Below are 13,594 nucleotides of genomic sequence, written 5' to 3'. Positions count from 1 at the left end.
CCCGAGAAAACCCTCATTCCGTCCAACCCTTTTCTATTCCACCGGAAGACAAAGCTCTGCCATTATTTTCGTGCTTTGTTTGCCCGGGCAGGCGGGGAGCTGAGCTCAGGCAGAGCCTCCCTTTCCTTCCCGGGCCTCCCGGCAGCCAAGCCCGCAGCCCCCCGCGCCCTCCCCGCGGGGTTATCAGCCCCCGGCCGCCGAGGGGAGCGCCGGGCTCCCTCCTCCAGATTAGGAGCCTTTGACCCACGGGGAGGGGGGGGAAGATAAAGGACAACTTCCTCGGTTGGTCGTCTCCATCTGAGCAAACCATCCTGTTGAGCTCAGCGAGCCCCTCGGCTCACCCCGAGCCCCGACTTTGGGTGCTTTGTGTGGCCAGGAATAACAGAGGGGATGGGATGGGTGTGGGAAGAGAGGGAAGAGGGGAAAGAGAATGGAGAAGGGGGAAAAAGAAAGGGGGAAAAAGAAAGGAGAAGGGGAAAAAAGAAAGGGAGCGAAGAAAGGACAAGGGAGGGAGAAAGAAAGGACAAGGGAGGGAGAAAGAAAGGACAAGGGAGGGAGAAAGAAAGGACAAGGGAGGGAGAAAGAAAGGACAAGGGAGGGAGAAAGAAAGGACAAGGGAGGGAGAAAGAAAGGACAAGGGAGGGAGAAAGAAAGGACAAGGGGGCAAAAGAAAGGACAGGGGGGCAAAAGAACGGACAGGGGAGCAAAAGAACGGACAGGGGAGCAAAAGAAAGGACAAGGGGGGGAAAAGAAAGGACAAGGGGGGGAAAGAAGGGACAAGGGGGGGAAAAGAAGGGACAAGGGGGGCAAAAGAAGGGACAAGGGGGGCAAAAGAAGGGACAAGGGGGGCAAAAGAAGGGACAAGGGGGGGAAAAGAAGGGACAAGGGGGGGAAAAGAAGGGACAAGGGGGGGAAAAGAAGGGACAAGGGGGGGAAAAGAAGGGACAAGGGGGGGAAAAGAAGGGACAAGGGGGGGAAAAGAAGGGACAAGGGGGGGAAAAGAAGGGACAAGGGGGGGAAAAGAAAGGGCAAGGGGGGCGAAAGAAGGGACGAGGGGGGTGAAAGAAGGGACAAGGGGGGGAAAGAAAAGAAGGGGGGAAGAAAGGACAAGGAGGGGAAAGAATGGAGTAGAGGACAAAGAAAAGAAAGGGAAAGGGAAAAGAGGTAAGGGAAAGGAGGTAAGAAAAATGAGAAGAGGGGAAAGAAGGAAGAGAAAGGAGGAAAGAAAAAGGAGAGGGAGAAAGGGACAAGGAAAAGGGGAAAGAAGAAGGGATGCAAGGAGAAGGGGGCGGGAAGGGGAGCCGAGGCCCTCAGGAAGAGCAGCGGGAAGAGGGAAGGAGCAGGACGTGGTTTGCCGGGCGGGGTCCGGCCCAGCCCCTCACCTTGTGGTTTTGGTAGGAGGTGACGGCGATGAAGGCGGTCTCCGGGAAGACGTGGGTGCAGAAGGCGGTGTTCTTGGAGCCGAAGCCGTTGTTCTCGTCCGCTTTCACGATGTGAAGCCGGGGCTGGTATTTGTGCATGGAGTTCAGGATGATCTGGGCAAAGGGAGAAGGAGAGAACATCCCGTGGGAATGGAGCCGGGACAGAGCGGCGCAACCCCAGCTGACCGGGGGAGGGGAAGAAGTGGAGAAGAAGGATCTCCTTCCCAAAAATCCTCACCCTCTTCATTGAGAAGGGCTGATTGAGTTGCTGGGGTAGGGGGATACAAACCCCCTCGCTCAAGGAGCCCGTCAGGGCCGGGTGATGCTGTGAAAAGTGGCTCCTCACCCAGCACCCCCAACCCCAGCCTTGGGCTGCGCTGCTCTTTCCCCCCACGCCCCCGAGGGCTCCGGAGCTGCTCCCCCAACACGTCTCGACATCCTGAACCTGTTGCTGGAGGGCCGGGGAAGACTTTTCCCCTTTCCAGACCCTTCACAGCCCCCCAAACCTCCCAGCTCACCACCACGGGACATCACAACCCCCACACACCCCAGCGGGGCAAAGAGCCCAGAAAGAGCGAGGGAAGAGGAGGACTGGAGAGATTTAGGGACACATCCCCCCCCTGCCCCGTCAGCGACCCGCAGAGGATGCGAGGAAGAGGAGGGTGGCGGAGGTGGGGAGGGATGACGCGCTGTGTTCAAGATAAAAAGCGGTCCCTGCTCGGTACCGGGTTAATCTCGGGGGAAAATGGGGGGACCGAGGAGGGGGGGAGCGGCGACGGGGGGCCGCTCGGTCCCGATAATGACTGCCGGACCCTGGCGACAGCGAGACGCAGCGCGTCCCGCCGCCGCCTCCCCCGTCCCGGGGGTTTAAGCAAATTGCTTTGACATCCAGGAAAGTCGTAGACATCAACGGTGAACGATCTAATGGTTTTTAATTTCATTACAGCGACTCTAATTGAGAGGCTCCTGGCGCAGCTCCTCCTCTGAAGTCCCTTATTGTCCCCTCAGCGTCTTCGGTTTGTTTAGAGGGACTTTTTCCCCACAGCCGCCTGTTCCCAGCGGGGATGCCTGGCCTCGTCCCGCCGGGCCGGATCCCCCCCTTCTCTAGGACTGCTCCCCAAAAGCACCCCGGGGGGTGGGATGGGTCCCCCTGGCTGAGCTGCTCCCCTCCCTCTTCCCGGAGCGGGTGGAGTGGGAAAGATCCTAATCCCTGGAAAGCACCTCTTGCAAACCGCTTCGCCGCTAGTCCAAGGTAAAATTAAAACAAAATTAAAACAAAATCAAAATTCTGAAAGGGAAAGGGAAAACAACTCCCCAGCTGGAGGTGCAAAGGAAAAGGATGCTCAGCACTGGGGTGGGCTGGGGGCTCGGCTGGCTGCTCTCCCCAGCCCCCCTGCTCACTTCTTAGCGACCACGTGGGCAAGGATTTAATAGCACTAAATTTATCGTTAAAAAGCAAAGGGGGGAAAAAAAAAAAAAACCACCTTGGAAAAAAAATGAAACTGAAGTGTTGAAACGAGACTGGAGAAAAATACGCTCTTGGAAAGGGATGGTGGGATCTGGATTCGCATACCCGCGCAATTATATATATATTTCTTTTTATAGATATATATACATATTATTCATACACGCACATATATATTTGCTCAGAGGAACTCGCGTCTTTGGAGACCTTCGAAGAAGGGCTGTTCCTGGCTGCAGAATTCACACAAACTTTCACGGCCTCACGAGTCTCGCAAAGTTCTTTTTATGTCCAAGAAGTTCTAGCGGGACTTCAATTTTTTTTATTGTCTTTAGTTATTGTTGCTTTTTTCTCTCTCTTTCTTTTTTTTTTTTTTTTAAATCGAGGTATCCTCATGGTTTTAGGTCCTATTCCCTCCAATAATTACGCCTGTTTGATTATACCTGTTAGGCAAATTCCCACAGGCAGCGAGCAGATTTTAAACGACCCGAGACTCCCCGTGCGATTAAAACCAGGTAGGCAAATACTCGATTAAGCCGGGGGAGTTTGACCCACTCGCGAGCTCCAGCCCACGGGGTCTGTGCTCAATTCCCACACAGCGTGGTGAAATAACCCGGTTTTAAGGTTTATGCTTCTATTTTCGGGGGCCCTCATCGGGATTCATCCCAGCCAGGGAAGGAAATAACACCCCACCAGCACCACGGATTTGGGGGTGGGTGACACTGCCAGGGGTGGAGGGACACTCGTGGGTGCTGGACACACCGTGGGACCCCGGTAGCCCTTCTCTCGCTCCTGGTACTTACATGTCCGAAGGGATCGAGGTGGTTGTTGGTGAGTTTGAGCTTCTGGAAGGAAACCAGCTGCCTCATCCAGTGGGCACCGGTAGCCGGGGAGTCGGGATGCACGTACAGCCTCCCGGGCATGGCCGGCTCTGCCTTCCCCGTCACCGACCTGCGTGGGGACACAGGACTGAGCTCCGGGCACGTGGGGGCTGCCCTTGGACTCTTGTTCCCCATCCAGCCCCTCCTGGGGTCCCTTCTGTGGGCTCCTGCTCTCCCCATCCATCCCCTCCGATGAGATCCCTCCCGTGGGCTCCTGCTCTCCCCATCCGTCCCCTCCCGTGGGCTCCTGCTCTCCCCATCCGTCCCCTCTCGTGGGATCCCTCCCGTGGGCTCCTGCTCTCCCCATCCGTCCCCTCCCGTGGGCTCCTGTTCTCCCCATCCAGCCCCTCCGGTGGGATCCCTCCCTCTCAGGTGCGCGGTGCCCGGACGGTCACGCCGCGCTTGGGGAGAAAAGGCATTTCAAACAGCGCTCGGGAATTACTGAGCTCCTTGGCACCTTTCCCGTCGGAGATGGCTCTCGCTGCTTCCCCGTTTAACCCCATCCTTCCCCCTTTCCCCAATTCCCGGCACTCAAGCCAGGAACAAAGTACCAACTCTTAAAGATTTTCCCTTCCTTAATATCACTGAACTATCAGCTCCACAATCGCCAACAATCTCATCTTCAAACAGAATTAGTTATCGTTCGTTAATTGCGACAGACTTTTCTCCTTTTCTTTTTTTTTTTTTTGGATGCACTGCTCTCCCAAGGACTGTGGGAGCATCCCGTCACGCTCAGGTGAGGCTCCTGCAGCCCAACATCTCTCTTTTGCACGGGAAAAAGAAGGACGAGCCGCTGACCGAGGGATATCTCCCCACCAGGCAGCCCGGAGAGCCCGACACAGAGGTCTCCTCCCTCCCCCTTTCCCCCACGCGTGCATACCATTTATTATCTGCGAATTTGTATCTGTGGTCATCCGCTGGTACAATATCCATCAACAGGATGTACTTCGTTTTTGGATTAAGTCCAGTGACCTTCACTTTGTAACTGGGGAACATACGCCTGTTAAATAAAAAATAAAAACACAAGTATAAGAGCAGTGAAAAGCAAGGTTGCCAGGGTGGTTTTAGAGCGTGTTTGCGAGGAGGAGACCTAGAGGAGGGGGTCATTTAGCAAAAGGGCAACGCCACCCTCTCAGATGGACCTTCCCGAAAGGCTCGGGCAGCGGAGGGTGCACCCTCCCCTCGGGGTGCAGCACATCTTTGGGTGCCGCTGGTTCCCCCTCCAGCTCCCGACCGAGGCGAACCCGGGGATTTTTCGAGGCAGAATCGCAATTTCGACGCTGGCGGATTTATTTATCCACCTACTCGTGTGCCTGTGCGGGTTTTGACTAATTATTTGTTTCGCCAAGGCTTCAACTCCCCCCCTTCGTTGAACAAATCTGACCGTGAGAACTTTTGGAAGCAAGTTACTTCCCTCTGTCCATAAGCCGCTGGAACAGGAGGGGAGATTTGCCAAAAAAAAAAATGTTTTCAAAAAGTTAAAATATAGATACTTCTAGAAAAAATTTATATATTTATATATATTTCTTGAAATACATGTATTTATAGAAACACATTATAATATATTATAGAGAGAGAAATGTATACGTTTAAATCCGTATATATTAATCACCTCTATGCCTATCAATGGTTCTATGGGCAGATAAGGAGGAAAAAAACCCTCCACGCACTCAGGTGTAAAGAGCAAACCTACGTGCAGCCGTGAGCGCCTCCCGAGACACCAGCAAACACACCTGACAAATCCTTGGAAACCCTCGGATACACACAAGACAGGGGCTTTTCGAAATATTTTCCATTACTGCAAGGCAGGGACTTAAAACACTGCTGTTATTTTAGTTCGAAGCTTTCCAAATATTTAAAAATAAAGCCGATGAAAATGTATCCCTGGACTTAAAACACGCATAAACAGAAAAAAAAAAAAAAGAAACCAAAAAGAAAAAACCCACACCTCTAAAAATACTGAGCTCTTCTCCGAGGCTCGGGATCTTATCGCTGCCGTGAGGCACCTGGGCTGAGCTTTAATTCGGTTGTAAAAAGGTGAGAGGGGGTGGAAAGCGACCAACGGAGAAAACGGGGGTTGAACTTTAAAGTTTTAAGGGAGAAAAAACCCAATTCCACCTGAGGATCGATCTGTAACTCAGCCGACAACACCTGAGCGGCAGGACCGTGGATTTCGCCAACGATAAACGTGGGGAATTCTAGAACTAAGGAAACCTATCCCGTATCTCCCGTCGAGCCCCTGCACTGTAAATGTCTGGTTTATTGCTCTCCAGACGAGATTTCTGTCCCCGGCGATATTTGTTTGAAATTTCTGCAAGGTGGTTTCTGTCTCCCTTCTAGAGTTGTCTTTTTTTTTTTCCCTGTGAACCGGGTTTTTTTCGGGAGGTCCTGGCACCGGCCTTATCCCCCCTCTCCTCTTCATACCACGTCCCCTTGGCCACAAACCCCTTCTTTAAAACCGATTTTTCCAGCAGCAGCAGCGAGATTCAAGGGGAATGCGAGACGTGAGACAGACCTATTCGCTAAAACTTCATCCAACCAGCTCCATTTTTTTTTTTCCCTCCCTCTTCAGGCAAATTTTGGAAGACCACAACAAATACCAGATGACAGAGCAAAATGAAAGTTTGACTCTGCGTTGTTTATTCTGCCCTTACAGTCTAAAACTACTACTATTGCTACGCGTGGAGGGGTGGATTCCCTCCCCTCCCCCCCCCTCTTTCTCCAAGTATTTTAATTTAAAATTACAACGAAAAAGCCTCCCTCGGGCTGCCCCCAGTTTGCCGCTGGGACTGGAGAGGCTCTTTCACTGGGTCTCGCTGGCCACTCTTCAATTTAACAGATTAATATTAAGGATAATGTTAAACCCCCTCCAACACACGCTCATACACATATAAATATCTGCGGATCAGCTTTACTAAGCCGGTCATGGAATCGATTATAGCCCCAATAAAGTTGGATTTGCAAGGCTGTATATTTTTCTACACACCCACGCAGATAAACACACATATAGAAATGCTACGTCCGCAAATAAATAGCATGTGGATCTATCTCTGCATCTAAACAGCTTTGCTATCGCTATATAAACAGTAGCTAAAGACCGCATCCACTTTTAAATGGGGTGCGTGGGTGTGCTGGGAATATTCACCTCAGTGTGAGCAAAATAAATAAGAAACTCTGTCAAACAGCAGAAAACATTTTTTTAAAATGCAGAAGGGCCTATCTGCTAATAATAATAATTAAATTAATAATAATTATAGCCCACCGAGCTGCTCTAAACAAGGTTTGTTTTTGGCCAAGTGGTTGCAACTCGCGTTCTCCTGGAAAGTTTCCAAAGGCCTGAAATTGGGATTAACGATCCAACTGTTCTGGTTAAGAAAGAAGCCAGAAGAAACAGTTTCTCCTGAATATATCCGGGCAGGGAGGGCTCTCCATGGCCGGGCAGGGCTCTGAGGGTGCTCTGGATCCGAGGGGGGGTCTCGGACACGAGAGACGTGACTGTCGCAATGTCAGGGAGGTGGACACGCACCCCCATCCACGCGGCTGCGATTCCCCCCCCCCGCAAACACGCCGGGGAACGCGGACACCCCTCTCCTCTTACCTCCCGGCCTTTGTTATGATCATCTCCGTCCCCACTTCGTGGAACTTCAGCCACAGCTCCCGTTCGTGCAAAAACACCTTGATGCCCTCCATGCCCTGCGGAGGGGGAGGCACAGAGCGTCAGCCCCGAGCGCTGCGGGGGCAGCCCCGGCGGGAAGCTCGGAGGGAAAAGGCCCCGGAGCTGGGGGCATTCCCGGGAAAATCCTGCCGCGAAGCCGGGGAGAGGGGGATTTCAGGCCGGAGCACGGGGATGCTGCTCAGGGAGGGCCTGGAACAGGGTCCTGCGGGCCTCGGTGCTCCTGGGGCGGGGAGGCGATGGGAGGGAGCCCCCGGAGCCGGCTCCGACCTCATCCTCCCCGAGCAATCCCCCAGTGCCTCGGCCCAGCTGCTCCCGGAGCCAGCCGGAGGAGATTTGTACCCTCCCACGAGCGATTTACACCCGCCGGCTGCGCTCTGCAAGCCAGGGTGGTGGTGGGGGGGTGTTACTCTGCTCCCCTCGCCGCCTTATTTTCTCTCTTCTCCCCGGCCCCAACCACCCAAAAACTGCGAGCCCCCCGGCTGGGGCAGATGCCACCGCGGGGATAACACATCCCTGCACCAAGCCAAGCACACCATTCCCCCCCCCCACTCAAAAAGGAGCCAAATCGCCCCGTCAAACGCTTCGAGGGTTGGTTTCCAAAACCAAACGGTGGGACCGGTCCCTGTGCCCACCCCGGCCCAGCCGAGCCTCCTGCCCGCACCCCCAGCGGGCTGGGGGGTTCCACCGGGGGGTTACCTGCCGGGGGAGAAGCGGGGCTCTCCGGGAGGGCTCCACGGCCGCCGAAGGAAAGGGAATCTCGGTGGAAAAGCCCCTCTCCCCGCCTTTCTCCCCCCCGCATTCCCAGGGCTGCCCCGAGCCGGCTGGGGCCGAGCGCCGGGGGACGGCTCCGAGCCCCGGGAGCTCCCGGGGAAGGAGAAGCCGAGGGATGGCCTGACCCGCTGCCGCCTCGTCCTGCCCTCCTCGGGAGTCCTCCGGGAGCTGCAGCCGGTGGGTCTCGGGTGGGATCCCACGCGTGTCCCGGCAACATGCAGCACCAGGGGGGCGAGGGCTGATGGAGGGCATGAGGGGCACCCCAAGGTGTGTCTGGCCCCCGGGTGGTCACGGGGGTGCCCACGCGTGACAGCGACTGCCTGCCCTCAGTGCCCGTTGGGTGGGTATGGGCTGTATCTGTGTGTGCCTGCCTGGCTGGACAAGGGGTGCATATATACACAAATAAATACATATAAATTTGTATCTCACACTACACATTTATATCTCACACGAATATGCACGGGCACAGCAAAGATACACTCTGTGTCTGTTCACACGTGCATTTGGACACCCACGCGTGGGCGCTTGTGGGGGTGTGTCTGCTGCTGCCTCAGCGGGTTCCCCTCTCTGTTATTTTGGGTCCTTTTCCCTGTGTGCCCCTCCACGCACCCCAACATTCCCACCCGCAGGTTTAGCGCTTGAGCACGACCTTAAATAACACTCAGGCAGGATGAGGCCCGCCATCAGGTGAGGCTTTTCGCCCCCGTGGGGCCTAAAACGGCTCAACCACCCAGTTGAGGGGGAAAAAAAAACCGCGGAGAAAAGGGAAAAATAACACCAAAAAATGAAATAACGAGGGGGTTGAGGAAGAGGAGCGCCAGTCCTTACCTGCTGGGTGAAGGCTGCCTGGGGGGAGGTGGGGGACTTGCTGGTGGCCCCCAGCTGAGTGTCCTGCTTGGCTTCAGCCTGGAGCTCCTTGGCCTCCGAGTCCGCCGGCGTGGTGGGGAGCCCGAAGCCTTCCTCGCTATCCGCCATGTTACGAGCTTCCTTCGCCGAATCCCCCACTGCAGGCACACATCGGGGAGAGAGCAGAGATAAGAGACGCATAAGTCAACGCTGACGTTTAATAAAATATATATATATATATATTTCCATAGCTCCGCGCCGGGGCAGGGCTGCCCGGCAATCCCGCAACTCACTTCCAGCTGCCCGGGGAGGGAAGGAGGCCCTTTAACTTTGGGAGAGGGAGAAATAAAGACTTTTATTTATTATCGCAGCCCGCAAGGGATGATAGGATTTGGGGGGGTGGGGGTGGGGGGGGAGGTGGAGAGGGAGGGGAAGGGGGAGGCGGTATTATTGAATGCATCTTTTGGAAAAGGTAAACAGCGGATTTTAGGGCCGGCTGGCGGGACGCGGGGAACGAGGCACCCGAGGGGCTGGGGACCGGCCAGCTCATCACACAAATGACTCTGGAGGTCGAGGGGTCCGAGGTGGGGGCGACAGAGCCTCCCCCGTGTCTTCACCGCCTCCAATCCCCCTGGGCTCTCTGCGGCCCAGGGGGTTTAAAGTCCCCACTTTCCTCCCAGGGAAGTAGGAGCTTCCACCCCACTCCAGTTCCGACCGGGAAAACGCCACCGGCACGCGAGGCCGCTTCTATCACCCCGTTTTCAAAGAAAACACAACTTCTTTCCTCTCTTATAAACAAGGAACTAAATAAATAAATAAATAAATAAAAAGACATTTCTCCCCTTACCCCGGGCAGTCGCAAGAAAAGCAAAGGATGGACGAGATAATTAAAATATATATAAAAAAATAAATCAACCGGACGAGACTCTGTGCAAGGTAATAATGAGCACTCGGCTGATGAACGGGGGGGGTGGAATTGGGGCTGCAGTGAACTAAACCATGACATTTAGGGTAAAACTACACCAGCGGAGTAAAAGAGCTTTAAAAATACACGGTTTCTATCTAACGCGAGTAACCACAGCGAATTTTAAAAGCAGTATTTTGCCTTAGCTTTAAAGGCTCTATCAGGAATGGTAAAAGTTTCACCGCAGCACCAGGGAAAAAAAATAAATAAAAGCAAATGAATTATCTGTTAGTTTGGGGGGTTTTTTTGTCCTTAAGAAGTACAGAGTTTTAGTAGCTTTAAAAAAAATCTTTCTTGCGTGTTTCGAAGAAGGGGATTCACTTTTGAAAGGCCAAGCATATGGAGGCAATATTGGGTTTAAATACACGAGAATGTTTTTAAAGGAGTTCTTCGCCCTGCAACAATATTGGAAAGCTGTTAAAAATAAAAGAGAGCGAGGGGGGGAGGAAAAAAAGGCAATTCTCCTTTAAATGCAAAAGAAAATTGGGAGTGGAAGGGAGGGGGGGGGAGAAATGCTCTTCCCTGCTAGTGGTGGGTAATATATACATGTACGTATATATAATTTAAAAGGACAAAAAGCGAAGGGACTGCAGGTCCGCACCTCTGGAGCTACAGATCAGACACAGACGCGGGCCGCGCTCCCTCCCTCCCTTCCCAAAGGCTCTTTTCCCACCGCCCCCCAGCCAGCGACCGAGCGAGGGGCGAAGCGAAACGGCGGCGAGAGCGCGGAAAGTGCGCGGGGCGCTGCGGGAGCCGCTGCCCCGGGCCCGGGCCCAGCCCGCAGCTCCAGGGACCATTTAAGGCTTTTCTCTTCCCCTCCTCCTCTTTTCTTTTTTTTTTTTTTTTTTTTTTTTTCCCCGGACTGTTGTGGTGTGTTGTTTGTTTTTTGTTTTGGGTTTTTTGGGGGGTTTTTTTTTTTTTGCTTCCTTGGGAAGTGCCGGTTATCCATTTTTTTAATCGATTTCCCTCCAGCTTGGAGCTATTATTCCCCCCGAGCTGGCAAAGTTAGCGGGGAGGGCGAGGGAAAATAATACAACTAAAAAAAAAAAAATAAAGCATGTTTATTAAAACAAAGAGGGACCCGGCCATGGCAGCGCAGCCCTGCCCCAGCGAGCCTCCCCGGTGCTCTCCGCGCCCAGACATAATTAAGCAGATATAAAGATAATAATCATTTTAAATACGCGAGCGTGACGACAAAAAATAACCCAACAACTACGAGCAATTGGCGATCCGTGGCTTCTAATTTTTTTTTTCCCCTTAAAAGAGCTCGTGAGAAGAAATGGAGCTTGACAGAACCAGGCCGCGGTGGCTGGATGAAAAATGCATCTTGCTTTGCTAAAGTAACGCCAAGCGGGTTCGCGGGAGGGAAAAAAAAAATAAAAGGGGGCGAATAAAAAATAAAATAAAATAAAATAACCACCCGCTCTGCTTTTGTTCCAGCTCTGCCCCATCTCACACACATCCCCCCAGCCCCACACACCGCGGCGGAGCCCTGGGGAGAGCGGCCCCCCCTCCTTCCCCTGCACCCCCCCTCGTCTCCCGAGGCCTCGCAGCTCCTCGGCGAAGCCGATTTGTGGCCAACAATGCCCCCAACGAGCCACTTTCGCTCTGCCTCGGTCACGCACCCGCACACCCAGACTACAGACCCCGACGGACATACATGGCAATGGAAGAGCTGTTACCTTGCTTGTTGAATTCCATGCAATCAATGCATCTCCATATAAATAATGTGTGTGTCTATTTTCCCCGTTTGCAATGGAAATTACAATGGGATCAGGCTTCTCGTGTGCATATTTCCTTTTATTTATTTATTTGCGGATCAGCATGTGAAAACCCAGCCTGGAAGAAAAAAATCTATCCAATGCAAGCCTGCTTCTCTCTCTCTCTCTCTCCTCTCTCTCTCTCTCCTGCTCTTTCCAAACACTTCCAGGTTGTCAGACGCACTAGAAAGGATCCTGAGACCAAGATAAAACCCCCACCCCCACCCCTTTCTCAGCCTGATCTGAAGACACGGTTCTCCCCAGCCCTACTCTTTCTACTCCCCACCTAAAAATAATTAAAAAATTAAAAATAGTAATTAAAAAAAAAAAAAAAGGAAAAAAATTAGGGAGAGGGCGAAAGAGCGGGGAAAAAAAGAAAGCAGCACCCTCTCGGGAAAAGAAAAAAAGAAGAGACAAGAAAAAAAAAAGTTTCGGGTGGCTCCTCCGGGCAGGTTCGCGGCGCTGCCGCGGTGGCTGCGCGGAGCCGGGCGCGGAGGAGAGGAGAGGAGCGCGGAGGTGACGTGGGCTCGTCCAGCTCCGTTCGCCAAGTGCCGGGACCCACTGCCCAACCAGCTGGGATCCTGCTCCGGAGAGACTCCCTCTCACACAGCCCTCCCTCCCGCCCCCTCCCCCCCCCCAAACCTCCTTTTCCAGCCTATTTTTCTGGCCGGCAAACAAGAACAAGGCACAAAGACAATCATCAAACTCCCCAGCAACCCTCCCCCTCTCCTTTACCTCCTTCTCCGCTCCCTCCCTCCCTCCCTCCTCCATCCATCTCTCCCAACCAAAGAGAAAATTCAGCGCCTGGGAATATCCTGCTCCCCCCCACACCCCTTAAAATAAATCCCTGGCTCCGCTAACCTCGCACCACCCCCAGTTCCCCCCTCCCGCCCTCAAAGGCAGCCCAGAGGTGGGGATTTAAGCCCAGCTCTAGGTTTGCTAGTGCTCACAGAGGCCTTTTATTGGGGGGCTGGGGGGGGATCCCCCCTAAATATATTCTCCTAAGGGGTAAAACCCCCCCAAAAAAAAGGGATGAAACGCGGGCGAGCGGGACCGAAACCCAGAGAAGGCGGCCCCGGGGGGTGTGCGTGGGGCTGTGGTCCTTGTCCCCGAGTCTGGTCGCATCCAGGCTCCTTCCCCTGCCCTTTCCCATCCTCTTCCTCACCCCTCGCCGCTGTGCCACGGCCGAGGGCCGCAGCCCCCCGGAGCTCAAATAATCAACCCGTCAGCGAGGAGCGGGGATGTGGGTTTATCTGCATCTTCCTTCGCTCCCTTTTTTTTTTTTTTTTTTTTTAATGTATTATTGGGAGGGTAAAGTTGAATAGGTCAGCGCAGGGTAAACAGCCTCCCTGTCGCATTCTGCAGGCTGAAGAGAACCAGATTGGTGAGGCGGATTTTTGATAAGACTCGGAATAAATGGCATGGTTTAGATCTGCTCTGCCCACCCTCCTCCTCCTCCTGCCCCCACCCTCTTCTCGCCGCTCTGTCCCGTCCCCCCCCAACCGGAAAAAAAAAAAATCCTTCACTCTTTTCTGCCTATCGGTAATTTTTTTTTTTTTTGGGCATTTCGAGGAAGTTTTCAGCAAATCCACCCTCGCTCCCAGCGCTCGCGGGGCGCGATAACACCGGAGCCCTCTGAAAGTTGGAGGTGAGGAAGGGAAAAGTCCGGGGGCGAGCGGCTACCGGGGAGGGGGGCGCGTATGTGGGTGTAGTTTGGCATCTCCCAAACCCTTTCCATGTGCGCGCCAGTTCCAACAGCTACTTGAGGAGAAACAGCCAACAGTAAACGGTTGCAAATAAGAATAATAAAATA

General features: G+C 53.6%; 1 protein-coding gene across 1 annotated transcript in view; it reads right to left on the bottom strand.

Annotated features, from left to right (window-relative positions):
- TBX5 (T-box transcription factor 5) overlaps positions 1 to 9,200 on the bottom strand; it is a 37,954-nt gene extending 28,754 nt beyond the window's left edge. The window contains exons 1-5 of the mRNA XM_064675541.1: positions 9,028 to 9,200; positions 7,363 to 7,457; positions 4,645 to 4,764; positions 3,687 to 3,834; positions 1,383 to 1,535 (exon numbers count right to left, since the gene is read on the bottom strand). Of these exons, the coding sequence (XP_064531611.1) occupies positions 1,383 to 1,535; positions 3,687 to 3,834; positions 4,645 to 4,764; positions 7,363 to 7,457; positions 9,028 to 9,186 (675 nt within the window). The 5' untranslated portion in view covers positions 9,187 to 9,200. The remainder of the gene's footprint in view (positions 1 to 1,382; positions 1,536 to 3,686; positions 3,835 to 4,644; positions 4,765 to 7,362; positions 7,458 to 9,027) is intronic.
- Positions 9,201 to 13,594: the final 4,394 nt, after the last annotated feature.

The sequence above is a fragment of the Pseudopipra pipra genome, chromosome 18 (genome assembly GCF_036250125.1).
Source record: "Pseudopipra pipra isolate bDixPip1 chromosome 18, bDixPip1.hap1, whole genome shotgun sequence".
Classification (NCBI taxonomy): Eukaryota; Metazoa; Chordata; class Aves; order Passeriformes; family Pipridae; genus Pseudopipra; species Pseudopipra pipra.
Note: the sequence above shows the minus strand (reverse complement) of the source record. Positions and strands in the feature narration are given on the sequence as shown.